Here is a 19,155-nt window from a genome sequence, read left to right as displayed (position 1 = left end):
CTTTAAAGAATATTCTTCAAATAAACTATAGGTCTGGAACATTCAAAATAAATTCTGTCACACGTTTATAGCAAAGTTGAAACTCACAAGAGACTCATCCTGGTTTTCACTGCTCTAACAAAACTAGTTCTCTGACATTAACCCATAGTAAACACTGACACATTCATTTTACCCTCTTTTCTATTACTTTGTTTAAAAAAACAGTGCTTACCTCTGACTAGATGTCAAATCACCAGAGCATTGCTGCACAAAAATATTTTACAACACCCTCAAAATGCCTTACCTTGGTGCAGAGCTTCCCCAGGCTCCATGCTTGTCTGTCAGGATGTTGATAATTTTCTGTATTAGTTGTGTTGCAGTCACCTGGTCCCGGTACTTGGCTGCCATGATCAAATGATGACACATTTTTTCTTCTTCCCGTTTGTCTGCAGAGTACTGGGCACACAGTGACTGGCAAGAAAATAAATACTTTATTACTCTGCATTTTAATTACACCATCCAAAGGAACTTTGAAGCACTTCATAACTACTTATACAAAATGAGAGAGAGAGAAGTATTAACCCCATTTTCCAGGTTTGAGAACTGAGGCCCTGTGCAGCTGCCCACAGGAAATCCATCCAGAGAACCAAGCAGAGGATCTTGGTTTGCCATGAATTCTTTAACCACACCACACACACTCAAAATTTAGCAAAAGCCAACATGTTACTGGCCAGATTGCATAATAAAACATATAAAATAGATGTGGTTATGCCTATAACAAAGGGAATAGCTTTATAAAAACAAAGGCAAATTTCAGAATAATGAATGCCAGCTAGCTGACCACTCCATTCCCATGACCCTTGATTAGATTTGGGGAGCCAACTGCTTGTCGTTGTTCATATAAATATATATCCATGGAAATTAAGGAGAAAAATCCACATTTTTTTTGACAGACAGAAAATAAAATGCATCTGAGGACTAAATCAACCTTTACCAGGTAGCTCCTCAAAGTTGAGCACATTTGCAGCATGGGGAAGTCAGTAACTCTCCCAGCAGTATGCTGTATAAATATCTTCTGCTTGCCAACCTACTCAAAAGAAAATTCTAGCAAATAAGAACTGTAAGTCACACCTACAACCTGAACTCCAAACTACGAGAGATTCTTTCTTACAACGTTGTCTCATAGTTTAGGGTTTTGTTGACCTTCTGAAAATTTGCCTGTTAATAAAGAACTCAAAAAATGGCCATCAAATTTTTTATCACCCCACTACCATTAAAACCCCATTTTGCTGTACATGAAAACCCACAAGAAATTCAAATATTGGTAGAAACAATAAAGGCTTTTCCCCACTTCAGCACTCTCTGTTTGTAATTTCAGTTTTCATCTGGTAATTCCACAGATCACATAAGCCAGACAAAGCATTTTGGCCTTTATCAATGATTGGATTATTCTTTGATCTAGTTAGTGGAATGGACACAAATGTCTGCCTAACAACAACCAAAAAAAATTGCTTTTTCTTTGTGAAGCACAGCTGATGCAGACATTAGTATAATTATTTCTTAGATATCAGCACAATATCATATGCTTTTTTATGTTTAAAATAGTAGCAATGCTTTCTCTCTACATATTTACAAGCACTAGAAACTTGCTGCAAATAAAAAAATTAGCAGGCTATGAATGCTATTTATATATGCGCATATATAAATATCTATGTCACATAAAGTGACAGAAAGATAGAAAGAATGTTAAAAAAAACACAAAATAAAATTTGGCCTTGTGTAGATTTTCACAGATGCTAGACAACAAAAAGGTATCAACAGATGAATAAATTTTAAAGAACCATTCTAAAAAATGTAATATATTTAGATATTTCCTCAGAATTTCCCCACCCTTCGCAGCATTACATATTCCCCACACTTTACAGCAATGCTCACCTGATGAGCAGATATCCAGGAGGACTGAAGAATAAGCAGCTGACTTTCCAAGTCAACGAGATATCAAAAATTCTCTTTTCTATTCCTACACGAAGCACTCTTCCCCCCTCTTCACAAAAATGTAAGATGACTAAATCATAGCCAACACTAAACAGGATTTTTCCAGCTCCTTCTGAACACAGCTGTCTTTTCCAATACATTGAATTATTTTGCACCCATGATGATTCTGATTTCCCCTCAGCACTTTGTAAATGTTTAACAAGCTGTTATTTTTAAGTTGTCTGAAATTGAAGAATTCTAAAAACAAGTGAATAAGGTAAGCTAAGTAGTAAAATGTTTTGAAGTGCTCTTTAATGGATCCTCCTTTACAATTTTAACAGCAACTTTTCATATCTGACATAAAATCCATAGATATAAATCACATTAGAGGGTTATTCTTTCCCCATTATCAATCTCTGTCTCTTTATGGAACATTAAAGTCACATTTGACCTTAAAACATGATAAAATGGAAATAAAACTAGAATGTTTTGTAAAAGATACAATGAACTTGTACCTCTTTAAAAAAAGTCTCTTTATGATGTGATTTTGAACACATTCTTCATTAAATACCAAAAAGGATTTTCAAAATGTAGCTGTGACAAACAAAGAAAAAAAATGCTATTTTATTGCCCTGACAACTTCCATGAAAACATAACCAGCCTGTTATAAACTGGAAATAGAACTCAAATTTTCAGGAAATTCAACACTTAATATGAACAGAAATTTGCAATTATACACAAAAACTGAGAGGCTCTCCCAGGCAGCAATCCCACAAAACTGTAACATCACTCTAGGAAGAACTCTTGACCATTCCACGCTCTTTACAATACATATTTTACAAACTAAAACTGAAAGAAGCCAGCCACAATTCTGCTAGATACCTGTCACATGCACATATATTTACTATCCCTAAAAAAGTTCTGCAAGAATAACCTTCTCTTTGATCATACATGTATCACCAGTTGTTCAGTTTCTACCCTCAATATATGTGAAATATAGCAAAATGGAAGTTATTTCTCCAGCTCCCTCTCTCAAGTACTTTGAATACAGGTGAAAGAAAAGTAGTTCCACAAAAAAAATCAGAAGACCCATCCTAAAGTAGCCAATCACCACTAGACCATTCTGAAAACACTAAAAAGTCCCTATCTCCCTAAATTTTCCAGTTTCCAGACGCCAGGTTCACCTGATGCACCACTTCCAAAGATGCAACACCAGGATACAGAGCAGTACACAGTCAGTACTTCAAACTAAATCCCAATCATTCCATCTATGTAAAAAAGAAATCCAGCTTGATTTCTGTTTGTGCGCAACCTCAAACATGTATTTTTACGGTTTTATTTCTTTTTCAGTGTTTGATCTCTTGCACTTACAATGTGCACCCTGTCATGCCAGATTATGGTTCTACAATAAGATACACAGTTAAACAGAGTTGTCAACCCTTCCTTCCACTGCTGCCTTGACCTATCTAATTTTTGTTATCTCTTTGGGCAAGAGCGCAATGGAACTGTAATCACAAAAGTAGCGCAGTCACGCTTAGGATGGAAATACTTGTTGAAAGGAGGAAAAAATGCATTTTCATATACACACCACACAGGTTATCTCCAAAAAGTCTTAAATTCAGTGATTGCTTAAAGTTTTACAAAGGGGAAGTGTATTATGGAATAGAGGCAAGACCCTTGTTTTCCAGTCTTTCACCCAGGATAAAACAAAATCCTTCGCTTTCCCATTATCGCAGTACAGAGTATTTTCCTTTCTCCTGTTCTCTGCCTGGACAAGACTTCAGGCAATTTGAACACCTAGGTTATCTGAATATTCATTTTCAAGGAACTGGAATTCTGAAAGGCCACAAGGTCATCCAAAAGGCAAGTTACAGATATGAAAATACACTACATTCTGTATGCAGGAAATATTCCAGAAATATTGACAGGGTGAGTTAGTCTATTCTGCCTGTCTATATTTCAGTGAAGAGCGGGATTAACCTAATTTTCAGAACTATTTTATCTTTGATCTTTACAAAAATGTCAATTAAAGGATTTTCTCTGCACAGTACTATCTGCATCGTGCACCTCTGCAGCCCCAAAATTACAATGTAATGCTTTCTACAAGAGATTCAGAAGTTTAACAGTGTAGGGTTTTTAAAAGAAATGTTGCAGCTTTTTACTTTTACTCTTCAACTCTGAAATCACTGAACACTTTTACATATGCCAGTTCCTTTGTCTAATTTAGCTAAAAGCTACTGGCTTTGTGAACAGCCTGTCTCAGAGGGTGTCACTTAGGAGGAAAAGTCATCCATAAGATAACGCACAGTCTTGCCACTAATGCAAATTCCCTGTAAATAAGGATATTTTAGTAAATGAAGGAGCTCCTCAGTCCTCTGCTTTCACAGATCTTTGCACTTGACCTCTGACCTGAGGTTTAAAGTCTGGACTAAAAATGCTACCCAGGGAAATCTTACAAAGACTCCTGAATAAGACTTAGAAAAATGAAAGCTTAAAACCTCAACAGCGAACAAAAGTCAACCAATGACAACGTCTGACAGCCACCGTCAATTCTGAAGTGATGCCTCTGTCATCCAACAACTCCAAGTATTGATTTCTCTCAGCATGAAAAAAGCTTAAGCCAATGAAATAGATATAGCATCATCTCCCCCGATAATAGCCATCAAGGTTAACACCAGCAGAACACTTATCAAAGTATCTCTTCTATTTCTTCTTGTTTTAATGGACTGAACACAATGCAATGGCTCCTCATCTCTTCAACCCGTGATTTTCCAAACCTCATTTATCCACTTTTCCAGCCTTTTATCTGATTTCAACATTAAAAAGAATCTGCATCTAAATCAACTGTTTGTAATACAAATGGGGCATTGGGGGGTGGGGGGAAGAATGAAAAACAGTAGGTTTATAGCCAGACATTCCAAAGGGGAAAAAATAAACTGCATTTAAAATAACAAGAGGAAGCAGAAAAACATGTAGTTGACTTAGATCACTCCAAACACAGATTGGTAAAACTATGGTCATGACCAGAGGAAAAAAAAATATCCACGATCAATTTGGGTTTGTGATAAAAGAGAAATGCTGTGATCTCAAGAGACATCTAGTTAATCTGTGCTGAGTCAACAGTTTTATTTTTACTTTCAAGTCCCACAGAATTCAGCATTAGTAGACCCAAATAAACACTAGGCACCATTTTTACGCAGACTGCATCTTTCAAATGAACCCAATTTAGTACAGTAGGTAAATGAGACAAACTAATGTGAATTCAACTAGAAAAAAAAACAGCTGAAGTAGTGAAGAGACAAATAAAATCAGATTTCTTCTGCAGTCCACTAGCACCACAGGCCTTTTTTTAGCCTTTTTCTTTGATGCTTATCTAATTGATATTATTTGTGTGACAGTAGCACCCTTGGATCAAAGACAAAGCTTTACACAACCAAGGAAGAGCTCCTCCTTTTTACTAGAAACTAGGATTTGCTACACTATTCCAATAGTCTAACTCTCTAAGCATCACTGCTAACCACTGGCATAAACAACATTCAGGATGAAATGTTCTTTTAAAACCCAAGGACCTGTTTCTACTGTACTTATGCCCAAACACTTTGCATCCAAATCATGCACCAAGATAGGAACTTTCTGCCCTTCCTGTTCTGCAAATCCAGTTTGTCAGCAGTCCCTTGATACTGCTCTAGTTTAAAACAATCTAAGAGCCTAAAAGCAACACACTTTGGCAATAAATTTAAATTTCTTTGGGTTCATGTCTTCCAAGTACAAGGCATTTTTCAAGCTCAAAAGAATCCAAGTACCATTCCCTATGCTCTAGAAAAAGTAAAGGTCAGCACTCCTGCACAGGTGGCTCTGTGCTCTCAGATTTGTTAATAAGCAAAGGATCCAGGGATGATTTCTTTAGCCATTCCTCAAACACACTCTATCACCTTTGTGACACCCAGTGGCTTCAACACCACCACAGAGATTAGTGCTATATTCACTAAAGAACTTGACAATAATCCAGTGCAACAAGCAAATCAAATCCATGAACAACTTCTGGAACTGACACACTCCCTTATTTTATAAGGAATATCCACTCTGTCCAAAAAAATTAAATATACTTACATAATCTAAGGATTCATTACACATTCTTAGTGAGGGCCAAATTAAGGTCACACTGGGGTATTCACTGGTGTAGGATACTTGGTTTTGCTATCTTTTCATATCGTCCTTTCTATGCAACTTGAGTTTTAAAAAGGGAGTAAAATACCTTTTATTCCACTGAAAACATGTAAGTATTGAAGTGGGCCAAATACAAAGCTCTGGAATGTCTTCATTCATTCCCTTACCGAGAGGTGGCCACCACCTCTCCAACTGCCTCATTCCATTGAGGCACAGTGAGGAATTCCATTGCCTGGAAGGTGGGAACAAAGCAGTTCAGCAGTTTGGCCCCAGCAGCCAAATAACTGCTTACCCAGGATTCAGATTTCCAGACACCCCACTGCCAGCACAGTTCTTTTACAACTCACAGCACCAAGACTTGGCACAGGAGTGACAGCTGAACAGATTGAAAGTCACATGCAGTTCAGACGGCACAGCTAAACCTGAAATGAAGTCTCTAAGAGCAGGTAACACACACCAGTGAGGATTTTTGAACACGACTTACTAGTTAAGAAGCCCTTAAAGGTACCACATAAAAAGCAATTTTCACAAGTTTTGTATCTGATTAATTCAGAATAATTTTTCATATTAATGTCAAAAGGTGCATTTCTAAAAGTGGAGACACAATAGTACCTTAAAACATAGAAAAAATAGACATTCTCAATGAGTGGGAAAATGTAGCCTGAATGAATCAGAGAAGCAGATAAACCAAAGGATAATTTGGAACCTTATTATAAAATACCTTGTACCACTAATTCCCCTCATAAGTGGTACAGAATATTTTTTTTAAAAGTTCCAGATGAAGTCACTATAAATGTGGCTTCAGTTTCTAGCGATAAAAAAAAGCAAATTACTTTTGTATGACTTAAAATTCTTTATAGCTATCAAAGAGACAACTATAAATACTGAGGTATATCAGTATTTAACACCTGACTTATGCTAATGGTCTCAACACTTACCTTGGAGGAATGTGTATTTCTATATAGGATTCGTTATAATGTAAGAAGTCACATTCATATTGTACATAGAATCCTAAGCAAAAATAATCAATGCGCCTCTGTTGATTTTGTTATTTATTGCTTGATATTCCTTCTACATAACACTTACTAAATTTCCTCATAAATTATCAAAACACACACAAAAAAATTCATTTCCAGCCAAAAACCTCTTCATAAACAGTTTCCAAGCTTATGTAAAGTTCCAGCTTTGCAAAAGGCAGAAAGATTAGCCCCTTGAGATATCCCTGCAGTCTGGGGTCTGTGTTTTTGGTTCTATTTTCTACATTTCCCCTCAAGCACTTTTCAGCTTTCCCTGTTTAGTGTCTTGGGTTCAGAAGACAACTCTGATCTTAATTCAGGAGTTCAAGAATGTATCAAAATCTATCAATTCATGAACAAAGAACAGAGGGATCACATTCACTTGTGATAACAAGCATTGAGGCATCCTATCTTGCCATGACAGGTCGCATGCCAGGGACAAGCACTTCTTTAATAAACGTCAGTACTTTGGATCCATATTGTTTTCAGACCTGACTAGGTTCCCAAATATGAGGCTTAGTGGGAAAATGTAAAAAAAAAAAAAAATTTAAAAAAATTAAAAATATGTAATTGTCCTTACAAACACAAATTCATTACCCAAAAGGTAACTCATCTGTCCTTCACCAGCTCCTACCATGGTTGCTCCAAGAGCTAATTCAGTGGTCTTGATGTCTGACAGTTCAGGACCCTTGCAGCCTCTGACAGTGGAGAATGATCATCCTGCCTGGTCAGTGATCACCTTGTCTATCCTTGAGCAACTCTACTAAACAGGACAAACACAGATTTGTTGGCAAAGTGTTTCCTTCTCACATATGGAAAAAAGCCCTTCAGCTACTGCCATTAATTCATCTTCAGCAGATGAAGACATTTTAATGTCTTTAATGCAGAAACATTTTAACTAACTACTAAGGAAAAGTATTAAGGGTGGGTTTTGGTTTGCTGGGGATTTTTTGGTCAGAAAAAATTCAAATTACAAGAGAGAATCTGTGAAAAAAGTATTACATGGATTTTTATTCTAAAGTCTATTCAAGAGTAATATGATCAGTGCTGCCAATTTACAGGTTTCTAACTTGCACTCCAAAGTTGTTCTTTATCTCTTGGTAAACTACGATTCTTGAGACGCTTATTTTTTCCAGGACTAAGTATTTTAAAAGCAAGATATTTTGATTAAGATGATGATGAAATGGCAAAGACAGAAAAAAAAAAAAAAAAAAAGCAGCAAAGAGGATTTTTAAAATATTGTCTATATAGTCTTTTATAGCAGTTATTCTTTAAAATCATTCCTAGTGATTAGTGACTTACTTCGAAAACATGTTAAGAGTCACAATCCCAGCTTTGGCTTAACCTCTGCCTTATCTTAAAGCCTCCTGTCAGAGTTCCTATAGCATCAAACTATGAAAAGCACATTGTCTTAACTTTATTTTTCCCCTCTCCTTTTTTCTAGTATTCTATGTTTTGTGTCTCATTCCACCTAGAGCATGAGACTTTTTCCTTTATGATTGGTTCTCATGCATTAAGGTAACATGACTTTTAATTTTAGAACGGCATGAGATGTTTATGAAGTTTATTTTAACTAACTGTTTTTATTCAGAAAAAGTTCTACCACCCTTGAAAGGTTGACATTTGGCTCTAAAAATTGTTGGGGGGGGGGGAAAGATAATTTAATTTCTTTTATAACTGGGTGATTTTCCTATCCATAAAGAGTATATCCAATTTTAAATATTCCCATTATTGAAAGCATGAGAAGACAATACCCCCTGTTTTCTTACAGCAGTCTTAAGTGAAAAACACTCATACAACTCTAGATCCTTATACTAAGCAATATGGAACACAGACTGAGAATATTGCTTTAAAAATTATATTTTTTCTTGCTCTCTTGGTGTACATGAAAAGACTGCAATGATGCAAGAGACTGTATCGCAACTACCACAGATGTTCCCTTCAGAGAAGTGAAGAACTATGTAGTACCAAGCAGTTTCTACTAGCATCATCCTTTATGTTGTCAATTTTAATTGAATAAAAAAAGATAAGACTCCCTAAACAATTTGTTTACCTTTCCATAAGAACATGTAAGAGTCACTTCCTCTATTTTCTGTTTATTTCTCATTTCAATGTTACTTTTCAGAACTTGTGAAATATACCAATTTCAAGATTCTGTTGTTCTTGTTGAGTTTTGATTTTGGCTCTGTTTCAGTTCAGCATGCAAGGTTTTTCTCTCTGGTTATTTCAGGTTGTTTTTTTATATGGTATGACGATGATTTCATAGTACCCCTCAATACAATTTTCAGCATTTTCTACCAACAGCTGAACTCAGGGATGTTGGTGTAAGAGCACAAAACAGATTACACATTCCAACTGCACAAATCCTGCTTAACTAGACTTCATTAATTAACTTTAATTCAGTGTAAAATAATAAATTCAATACTTGGACCTTGTTATGTTTAAAGCACAATAGCCATGCAGGATTAAAAAAGCAACACAAATTGTGTGGATTTTTAAAGCACAAATCTGTGTGGAGGCCGGTGAGCTGATAAACAAAGATTCCACAACTCTCCCATGGAGGGAATGCTCCCATACCAGGTCCTTTTGTTGGGACAACAAAAGGAGTCGCTCCCAGCATGCCCTGCAGCCCATGCAAATTCTATGTACCCCATTGGTCCTTCCCCTTTGCTCCTCCCCTGAACCCTCAGGTGACTAGTCCTGACACTCCTATATAAGCCTCTGTTTCCCTCTGACTATCCGGAGTCTTCATTCCTGACCCCTTCGCGGTAGCAGGAGTTCTCCTTGTCCCTGGACCTAGAATAAAGGTTTCCTATGGAATACCACACGAGGCTCCTGTCCCTCCTTCCACGTTGCCCAGATGTCGCCCGAAGAGCTGGAATCACCCAACAGCCCTTTTCAGGGCTCAGAGCTGCAGGGAGTGCCTGTGCACCCGAGTGTCATTCCAAGGACACGTCTCTGGGAAAGTCGCAGCACCCAGACCACCGCCCAGGCCATGACAAATCTGAGTTTTGGTGTGAATTACAGTTCACTCATTAAAATTACAGGTTTTGAAATAAAGTACAGTGACTAATCAAAAGCAGCACCTTCAACCAAGCATGCACAAAACCGAAAGAAACTACTGAAATTACATAAAACATGATATAAAACACATGTAAGAAACAGTTACTGGACATACCAAAGAGCCATGTAACAACATCTCTCACACACTTTAACAACTTCAGCTACACTCCAGCCAACAATCCACTTCTAATATCCCAAATTTCTGAACAGCTTCAAACAACTGTGATTCAAAAATAACCCAGGACACATTCCTCCCTCCTCTCATGCCAACCATATGAAATTGACTTGCAAAACAGCATTGGGCCAGTGCCAAGCTGAGTGCTGCTGGCCACAGGGCTCTCAACAACTGCTTAGAAATGAGGTGTCTGGGGTTTCTAACAGGCAGCACAGGAAAAAATAATCAACAATATTTTAAATGTCAGGATATCTGATTTTTTCTTTCTTTTTTGTAAATGTTCCTTTCAGACCAAGAGCTAGCATGGAGCCAGCACAGCTGAGGATGACCCAGTCCTGTCAACCCTGGCCCTTAGTTCCAAGTTATGGCGACATTTTTTTCACAAGTTCTACACATTCTCTATAATACATCAACCCATCCAGTAACAGAATTTTGCATGCTTTATCTGTCAAGGATTGGCATCAGCCACAAAAGATGGAACCTCAAACTGCTCTAAGGACAACAGACAATTCAGGATAGTTTTGTAAGATTTAAATCTCAAGTTTCCGCAAGGACAGGCAGGGAAAAAGAGCACAAATATCATAAAATGCGCTAGGCCATAATCTTGGCATTACTACTTAGACTTTGAATTTGTTCCTGTAAATTTTTGACAAAAAAAAAAACCCTCAGTACCTTTGTACTAGGATACAAAAGAAAAAACCATGGAATGATGACCAAGGCACTTGCACTGTTCATCACAGTCACTATCATCACCTTCCAAGCCCTGCTTCCACGATATCTAAATCTTTATATCTAAATCTTTTCTTTTAAGATGGCCAGAACTTTGAAGATGCATTTTCTAAATAGAAATGCATTAATAACAGGGACTTAGAAATGTGAGCAGAAAACAGGTGGGAGTGAGAAGTAGTGAGAAAAGTAACAGGAAACATCTCAGGTGAAGCAGAATAGTGAGGACAGTTCGGTTTTCTGATTGGTATATCTTCCTAAGGATTGACTCTGCCACTTCCAGTTGGACTCCAGATTAACAGTGAAATCCAGAGGTTTCTAAGTCACCTAGGAGCTTCCCTGACAAAATAATCACCAGAAGATCAACTTAACTGCCTGACACATCTTCCTTTTCATGACCTAAGACCATCTCAAAGAAATTGGCTCAGCTTTCTCCCCTTTAGGTCAAAGAGAAAAATCAGTAGATAGACTCATTCTGTAAACACTTCGATAAAAGAGTAAGAAGCAGGAAGGAAAAGATTTTTTAACTCTGTTATAGTGATTCCCACTTTAAAGTAAATACAGGCAAGTTAAGATAAAAACCTGGACTGCGAGACAATGTGAAAGGACTTTTCAATTCCAGGTAAAAATTCTGATTAGTGCAGTCTTGTTCCCTTTCCTGGAAAGCTGCATAGATCTGCTCAGAAATAAAAGGCTACCTTTGTAAAAGATTAGGAATATCACCCTGGATGGATGTGGCTTGGGAGTTTTCCACCATTTCCATCGCCCTGGAGCCCAGACAGCCCCATCTACTACAAACTACAGACAATTTTATCAATTTAAAAGTTAAATTGATAAATTAAATTTTATCAATTTAAAAGTTGACAATCCTTATTTAAGCAATTACTGTTTCTTTTCAACCATCTCTCATGGAGGTGTTTATTTCTGCACATCACAATATTTTGCATTCATAATGGAGCATTCTCTGTGAAAGGCTGAAGCTTTCAATGGAATAAGATAGTAAACTACTATACTAAATGCAACATTTTGTAAAATTTTCTCCCCAATAATAAACAGATAGATATATAGGTATCTAATAATTATAGACAAAAGAGAAAAATACTCTGTGGAAGAAATATAGGTAATAGTAAAAATCTTGACTGTAAGTGCTTTCAGGCTCTATTGATAAACACCTTCAAACATTTTCTAAGCATCTCAGTATGTTGTCCCAAAGCTGATTTTCATAAGTCACCTTCATGAACATAAAAAAATAAACCTGTAGGTATCAACTTTGTCATGCCTCAATCAGGAGACCACATGAACTACAAAGCAAGACCATTCCTACTATGATTTTAGTCCAAACAAGAGAATGTCGAGGGTAATCACTGCTGATTTAACCAAGAAGCCATAGGTCAAAGCAAGAAGCTACTCAAAATATGGTCCAAAATTTCAATTCATTACTCTGTAGGGTCAGGTACGCTGTGTCTTTTAGGCACATCCAAACCTGGTTTGGGGCTGCAAAACAATCTAACATGAAGATACTTGTTCTTCCTTTCTTTTATAGAAATATCAGTGTGCACATGCTTTGGTAAATCATCCAGGTAAAAAGCACACTTTGCAATTCTAGTAAGGTTCAGAGTTTAAAAAAATAAACTCTTTTTACATACAGCTCGAGATAGTAATTTAGTGTGTCAGTAAACGAGCGCATACTGCAGGTACACAAACTTGTACATGGTTTGCTCTTGTACATACAGCTGCAGAGTGAGCTGCCTTCATGAAGTCACTTCTGAATATTCATTTCAACCACCAGACACTGCAAAAAATATTATATCATTAACACAAATAACAACATCCTAATACCTGCATGCACCAATCTACTCCAGTAACTTCAGAACTGAAGAGCTTTTACATGAAATCCAGCTATAGTCAAGTGGATGGACTTTAACCCAACAGCCTGAATTCAGGTGAGTCACAAACAATATTTCTAACTTGGGTGCTTTTGCCAGGAAAAGTCAAATGAGAGAAAAACCATGCAGAGAGAGCACTAGAGTATAGGGAATTATTTTACAATTTTGTGACCTCTTTCTTCAATTGATATTATAAACAACATTTATATATAAAAACAATACCTTTGAAAATGTAATTGTATTTAGAATATTCAAAACTACCAACAAAAGACTGTCAAATACATCTGGACTACAAATGATAATATGTTAAATCAAAAGCTAACACCCATTTAGCAATCAGATGTATAGTTCATCTTTAATGAAGGCCTGAAAAGAAGAGTTCACTTTATTCTGGAAGCAGGTATCAAAGCAGATCTCACAAAGCAACACAGGCGCATCATCTAAGGATCTTTTTCACATTAAGAATCCTATTAGAAGGAAAACACTAAAAGGTAATTGAATTTCCCTCAGTTATCTTCATCTCTGTCAGCTCCTGCTACAATAACTTACTCTCCAGAGCAGAGATAACTCAATTCTGTCCAGCAAGCATATGTTATGAATCTCCAAAGCAAACTTGTCTAAATCATTCTGGTCTTCTATCAAGGTTGGCTGTAGATATGAACTCTGACAGAAAGCAAACAAATTTATTTTTATCTTTTCAATAATTTGGTTCCCTGTGCCTTGATGGAAGAATATTAAAGATATAAATGTTTCCACTAATTCTGGAATTATAAAGACTGGTTGAAATCATTTCATCTGAAAGTTAATGCTATTAAAAACACTTTGATTCCCTATTCTGTTTTAACAGAAACAAAAAACAGTTTAGGGCTCCTGTAGGCAAACAGAAACTAAATGATCATGCTGTAAGTAACAGTTTTTTTCAGAACAGTTCTGATATTTATATTTTCACCTTCAGTGGAAATGTTAAATCTACAAATAACAACAGAAGAATACTCTAACCTTCTAACCTTTTTTTTTTTATCAAAGCTCTTAAAACATCAGTAAGCACAAATCCCCCACTCATATAAACAAACAACTTTGATTTAAAAAGTAACATTTTGGGATGGTATCATGACTTATCTAGACCAACATCACAAAAGCAAAATAAAAGAAAAAGCAGACATAGAAAGGGTATATGACAAGAATCAGTAGAGTTAATTCCAGAACGAGAGGAGACAAAATATCAGATAAGAGCCTGGTCAAACTAATATTAACTGTACAACTCCTGTCATTTTGTTTCAGGCTTTCCAACATATATGTAAAAAAACAGTCTGCATAATGAGTGAATAATGAACTGAGAGAATTCCTTGATGACACCCAGCTACTCAGAATTGTTTAGTCACAAAGGAGATCTGTGGAACTGGAGGAGAACCTTGGAAGACCAAGTCATCATCATAATGAAATAGCACAGGAGTGTCACCTTAGATAATAAAACATATAAAATAATCTAATTTTATATATAAAATTATGGCCAGTGTGTTCCCCTTTATCTTTGCTCTTTTTTGCCATAATTTGGCAGCTATTGGAATTAATCCTTCCCTACACTTGGAGCAGCCTCCCAACTGTAAGCATTGAGTGCAGTCATCAGCCATTATTAGCAACAGCTTTATTCTATTAATTACACAAGTGTAATGAACAGAAGGTGCTCTAGGAAATACTGGTCGTGCTCCATGTCTCCTCATCCAACCTGACTCATTACCAAGGAAAAGACAATTTACAACCCAAGCATAATTTCAAATTGCAGAGGAATGGGAGCATATTCTGGAAGAGTGTTACTGCATTTTCCCTTTCAATAAACTCTTCCTTAAGAATGCACACTTTGACATAGTGTAAATAGGCCTGAGAGTGAAGCCCAAAAACAGTAAACACATAACAGGAAAGAAATAACGCTAAATGAAAATAAAAATAAGTTCACGTTTACAACTGAGGAGAGTACTTACATCCAACCTACCAGTTGAAATACTGAGGAAAAACACCTTCAGGTATATAGACCCTGAAGATCTTCTGTGACCTTGTCAGCTCCAATATCAGAATTATTTTAATGTAACGTCTTTCTCATTCAGATCAAACCAAGTTACAACACATAGGAGAGATGTGTAATGCCACCAGTGCTTTTTCTTCAAAGCTGAACAATCCCTAACACTGTTCTTAAAAAGGTACATAAGCAATATAAGTTATCTCTGGACAGAAATTTTGGAGTAAAATATCCAGTCAAGCACAAAGAAGATATTTGCTTTGCTAGAAAATTACGTTCTATTTAGACTGTATTACCTGAGTCCGGATTATTTAAGAATTGTTACCTGGCATGAGCTACCATAAAAATCTATGAATAATAAATAAGGTAAACAATACGGATTTATTTTTCATGAACAGGTGAGATCAACAACATTTCTGATGTGAACATTGCATTTGAAGCAAGAAACTTCTTATCTGACTAGCTTAATTTTCATATTATAAATATAAAAAGATGCAGAAAAACATGGAAAATGTTTTAATAGACAACACAAAATCTGTATAAAAAGATACAATATTAGGGGCTCAAAGGAAACATATGCCATCCAAAAGAAGGCTTTTTTAAAAACAAACAAACAAAAAAAAAGCTGGAATGGTTAAACCAGAGAAAGAAAATGGCATTCTTCAGTAAGTCTCCCCGAAGAAGGGAAACAGAAAAATATGTCACCTATGGCACGATAGTTTTAAAAACAGAATGAAGCAGGTCAAAAGAGATGGACGAACAATTGCATAAAGCCATAAAAGTCAGCATTAAATTATTTTTCAAACAAATCATGAGGAGGAAGCCCATTAAGGTGTCTCTACAGAGCTAATAGAAGATCAAAGGGTAAAAAGCACTCCTGGAACACATGGCCACCACGGAACAGAGATGTTATAAAAGAAAACTGGGAAGAGAACAATTGCTGAGATCAGGCAGTGTCCACTCAGGTGATCCAGAATAACTCAGGGATGAGCACAGCCATGAGCTGCATTGTTCTTGTTCAAACTGCCTCAGTGCCAGAGGAAAGATATACACCAAATAGACTCTGGAGGACTGCAGGGAGCAACTCGGCAACAAGTCTGAAATTTCTAAAAGGCAAACTTGGAGCTGTGTTTAAAGCAAAAAGGAGACACAGGAATAAGCTGGTAAGAGCCACCATTGCCTTTGTAAAGAAAGTCAGGCTTCATGAGATTTCTTTCAACAAGCCACTCAAGACACAAACAAGAAAGATCCAGATAATAAAATCTGAATGCCAAAAAGATATTTAAAGAAACACAGGATGAGGTAGGGCAGACAGGAACATCTTATGATGGGGCATTTAGATGTATTGCCACAGCAAAAGATAAGTTCAAAGACCTACAGAGAGTAGATTATTTAAGCTTATTGGTAATTTCTAGTGAATATAATAATCTGTAACAGTACTTACAAGTGGGGATAAACCCTCCTTTTAAAAGGAAATTTATCATTCACAGGAAGAGAAAAATAAGTAGAAATGTTAAATATGTAAAAGAAGTGAGAAAAGACTCAAAAAGTTGAAATCTAAAACATTCTAAAATACTGTTCATTACCTTCCTGCATATTTTTTTTTCAAATTACACTTAATTAGTCTCCATTATTTCACATGAGACAATCCCAGAAATTGCCAGGAATAAAAAAAATTTAATCTCCTAGTGTGGAACTTGACAACATATTGCAGTAGAACGAAATTGGTTAATCCTCCTAATCCTACAAAAAAAAACCAATTCTCCTATGCTCAGTGCTCTGTGGAGTGTTTATAATACCTCAAAAATATGTTTAGAAGTAAAATTCAATTTTTTTTCTTCCTTCTACTGACAGACAGATGGTGCTGTAACACCTAAACGTCCCAAGTCAAAGGGCAGCATTTATTTAAAAATATAAATTTGAGAGAGTCAAGCCCATTCATAACAATATCTGTAAAGCATTATTTTATCATGAGGGAACATCTAACTTCCTTCATGTTGCCCTATTACATTCTTGCAGTCTTAATGACAACTTTTGGATGCATTCCTGCAGCTTGCTTTATCTCCATGTGTTGTGGAGAACCACCACTGCTGACCCACTCTACAGAGAGAATTCCCACTGAAATCACTAGAGAATATTTTTTTTAATAAATAAAGACATTACTATTAAGGGTGCTGAAAAACACTTAATATAAAAGGATGTTTCAAGAGCCACAGAAGGATTTTTTGATGCACAGGTTCTATAACAAAGCAGCTTTTGTTAAAAACACTGGTAAACTGTGGAGAATATGGACCTAGTCCAGGATTAAAAACTTTCTTTCCCACAATAACTTCTTATCTTATTATACAGAGATGCAACAATCATCTACAGAAACTATAAGAACAACAAATACCTTTCCATAATTCTTTCAAGGGCTCTCAAACATTCCCTTTGACTAATGGGTATTCTGCCAGAATTGACTTGCAGTAACTTTTAGTCACGTCCTCTGATACAAATAATGTATTCCCGCATTTAATGCTTAGTGCATCAAAGGGGAAAAGATATGGAATACAGATTATCCATCAAGGGAAGCACTGGATTTTACCTTCTGCCAAGGAAACAAAAAACAAACAGCTTCACTCCATCCAAGGCACTACTGGAATGCTTGCCTAGCCTTGCATCCCACCTCTGTCAAGGCAATACCAGTTTTAAGATTCATTTCTCAGCATGAGCTATGAAGTAAAGCATTCTGTTTATTACCACAGCCTGTAAATTGACACTGAATAAGAATTAAAACTGTGAGGAAGTTCAAGTCTTCCGCATGAAAAAACATAACTGAACACAAAAAGGCAACAAATTTTACAGCAGCTGGAAATGCTAGATTTAATTATTGAAGAGAAATCATGCAGAGAAGTTAGCTGCCTAGCATGATTTATAACAAATGCAAAGGAAAAGTCATGTGAAATTCTCAGTTAATCAACAGAAACAGGCAATAACAAGAATGCCAGCACTTTCTATTTTTATGGATGACAAGAATTTGAAAATAATAAGACCAAAAATTCAAGGGGATGACACCACACAATCTTCCAAAAATGACACTCTGAGGAGGCAGGTTATTTTGCCAATTAGAGTAGCAGTAACATGTTACTGAAAAAACTACCAAGATATTTGTTTTCCTCAGAATGAAGAATCCTTGTCCACCCATTATAGAAAGTTTTCGGAAAATTATTGTGTGGCACTGTCCGCTGCTCTTCTACACACACCATAACGTATAACATTGTGAATAGTTTTGTATTGCATGTTTTTCCCCATTTCCTAACTTTACATGTGAATCTTCCATGAAAAAAAAAAAAAAGAAAACAGAACACCAAAAACAAGACAAAACAAACAACAAAAAAAAGAAACCATGGTCCTAGAGCAGTCTTCAAAAAATACTTTACTCAAGTATTGAGACTTGGTATCACAGGTTTTTGCTTAAATCCAGTAGTGCCATCCAAATCCAATAGCAAACTAAAGCTTCACTAGAAAGATGAAACACTGAACAGTCCAGGCCTAAAAACCTTGCAGGTTTACTTGTTCAGAATTCTATAAATATGTATATTCACCCAGAAGTACAGCAAGAGATTTATATAAGACAGGAGGCATAGCCAAGGCAATGGGCACTCCTGTCATAAATTATAAAATAAAGTCAATTAGAATACAAAATTCCCTCCCCCTCCTCACACCAAATCCAATTATTCCCATAGGCCCGACTCCACAGCAGTCTGCACAGATAATCTAAGACACAGTGAGAATCACCACATTTTTCAAGGTCATTTCTAGAAAACAATTTGGGTGGTAGCATGAAACTATGATAAAGGCATTCCTCTTCAGGATTTTCAACTCTGCTAAACACCAAGGGTGAGATTTGGAAAAATACCTAAGAGACATGTACATATAAATTCCAGGGACAATGGAGAAAATGTAAGATTATAAGGTATATGTTAGAAATGCTCACATTCTCACATTCACTCAAAGAATGTGTGTTTCATTTCTACTTCATTACAAAATTAGTAGAATATTCCTTCATCAGGCTTCCTTAAGGCACAATCACACTGTAAAATGAGCATGTCTAAGGTTTCCTGGAGACCTCCCTATATGTCTACATGCATAGATGGAACTACTCCTTATACAGGT

General features: G+C 36.3%; 1 protein-coding gene across 3 annotated transcripts in view; it reads right to left on the bottom strand.

Moving 5' to 3' along the window:
- Positions 1-19,155, bottom strand: part of LRBA (LPS responsive beige-like anchor protein) — a 367,953-nt gene that overhangs the window by 217,069 nt on the left and 131,729 nt on the right. For all 3 annotated transcript variants that reach the window (XM_058837408.1, XM_058837411.1, XM_058837409.1), the window contains exon 37: positions 284-450. In XM_058837408.1, the coding sequence (XP_058693391.1) occupies positions 284-450 (167 nt within the window). The remainder of the gene's footprint in view (positions 1-283; positions 451-19,155) is intronic.

This window comes from Poecile atricapillus, chromosome 4 (assembly GCF_030490865.1).
Source record: "Poecile atricapillus isolate bPoeAtr1 chromosome 4, bPoeAtr1.hap1, whole genome shotgun sequence".
NCBI lineage: Eukaryota > Metazoa > Chordata > Aves > Passeriformes > Paridae > Poecile > Poecile atricapillus.
The sequence above is the reverse complement of the archived record's forward strand: the minus strand, read 5'-3'. Positions and strand labels throughout refer to the sequence as shown.